Source organism: Etheostoma cragini, chromosome 14, assembly GCF_013103735.1.
Source record: "Etheostoma cragini isolate CJK2018 chromosome 14, CSU_Ecrag_1.0, whole genome shotgun sequence".
NCBI lineage: Eukaryota > Metazoa > Chordata > Actinopteri > Perciformes > Percidae > Etheostoma > Etheostoma cragini.
This window is the reverse complement of record NC_048420.1, coordinates 23920328-23922285: the sequence shown is the minus strand read 5'-3', so window position 1 is coordinate 23922285 and position 1958 is coordinate 23920328. Positions and strand designations below refer to the sequence as shown.

The 1958-nt window shown below is 43.9% G+C and overlaps 1 protein-coding gene across 1 annotated transcript in view; it reads left to right on the top strand.

Moving 5' to 3' along the window:
- The first annotated feature begins 621 nt into the window (after positions 1–621).
- lgals17 (galectin 17) overlaps positions 622–1958 on the top strand; it is a 5044-nt gene continuing 3707 nt past the window's right edge. Inside the window, exons 1-2 of the mRNA XM_034891589.1 lie at positions 622–954; positions 1163–1253. Of these exons, the coding sequence (XP_034747480.1) occupies positions 885–954; positions 1163–1253 (161 nt within the window). The 5' untranslated portion in view covers positions 622–884. The remainder of the gene's footprint in view (positions 955–1162; positions 1254–1958) is intronic.

Below are 1958 nucleotides of genomic sequence, written 5' to 3'. Positions count from 1 at the left end.
CGGCCTCTCGTGCACACCAGACGGTCTCTCGTGCAGACGGCCTCTCGTGCACACCAGACGGTCTCTCGTGCACACCAGACGGTCTCTCGTGCACACCAGACGGTCTCTCCCATGTCAGTAGTATTTAGTTCCTTATAGCGTACCATGGTAACCAGTCCCTCCAGGATTTCGTAGCCTTTTTTGAGATTGCTGCGGCCCAAAATGCCCGATGTTTTTGGAGCTTTTGCACAAAATTTAGATGGAAGTTTTGTTTTTTGTATGTTTGTTGCAATGAAGTTGCGGGAAACTGAGAAAGTTGCAAAAAAAAAAAAAAAATAGTATAGTTCTTAAAAATAGGAGAATAAAACGACTCTAGGCTGAGTTTCCTCGGTAACCGACGAGGCTGAGGACGCTGCACATGAAAATGGCAAAATCATAATTTATTGAATTAATCAAATTTGAACACGTGTGTCAGTGGCTTGTTGATCTTTACATCGTTAGTTCCTTTCCTAACCGGGCCTGGGACCCACATACGGTCTGATAAAGGACTTATTGGACTTACAGGGGTCATTTAAGGTCGTCCATCTCCTCCTCCTCTCCTCACAGACTCCTCCTCCCTCCCCCCCGCCCCAGACTCCCTGTCGGTCACCTCCTTGGTGGGGAACCGGGCGGTCCTTCCCTGCAGCTGGAAGCGGCGCCTGGGCGAGCAGGCCCCGCCCCCCCCCCGCCACGTCCAGTGGGCCACGCTGGCCGACACCGTGTTCGAGCAGCGCGGCCAGCGGAGGTGGCAGGCCGAGGAGTTCGAGGGCCGCGTGGAGGTTCCCGAGGAGAAGCTGGGCTCCGGGGACTGCTCTCTGATCATCAGCGACGTCCAGATCGGAGACACGGGCCGATACGAGAGCTTCATGGTGGTGGACGGACAGAGGGACGGGAAGACCAGGGTCTTCATCCAGAGCGTCAAGCTGTCCGTGTTCGGTAAGTCCACCTTGGTCTGTTTCTTCATCTCACATCCTCTACAGGGGCAGAGCTTCACCGGGGCTCCAGCCCCCAAAACCCCCAAATCTCTTCCAGGGTTTTAAAATTACTTCTGATGTCGTCTCTTTTGATCTCACGTAGTCTCATCTTTTTTTAATTTTTTGGCTTAATCAAAGCAGACGTCTTCACTCACGTTTTCTCTCTTCAGACCACAAATCCCTCGAGTCTCGAGGTCCTGGGGAGGACCTGGTCCTGGATCTGTACACCCGGCACTCTGTGAGAGTGGTCTTCCAGGGCAGGTGAGCTCCTACAGTCCAGGTCCCAGCCTCGTGTATTAGGGGTGTGAATCTTCCCTTTGGGATTATCCTGTCCACGATTCTAGTCATCATTACTCATCATACTATTATATTATTATACTATTATATTACTATACTATTATATTATTATACTATTATACTATTATACTATTATACTATTATATTATTATATTATTATACTATTATACTATTATATTATTATACTATTATATTATTATATTATTATACTATTATACTATTATTATATTATATTATTAAACTACACATGCTTTTCATCAACCAATTCAAGCAGTCAGATTTATGTGAACTCTAAAAATTTAAATAAAATTAAAAAAGAACTGAAAATGTTAAAATAAAAACGACAAAAATGCAGAAAAAAAATTCAACAAAAACATTTTTTTTTTTTTTTAAACGCTGATTTAAAAAAAAAGAAGAAGAAGTTAAACAACTGACAAAAACTTAATTTTAAAAAACATCCAAAAAGTGACGGAAGATTTGGAATAAAATTGACAAAAACGTTGAGAAAAGTGTAGAAAAATAACAACAAAATGTTGAAATTTCAACCCAGAAGACAACACGGCAAGGGTTAATAAAATGTGCACGTGCACCCTGTGCTTGTCACACACACACACACACACACACACACACACACACACACACACACACACACACACACACACACACACA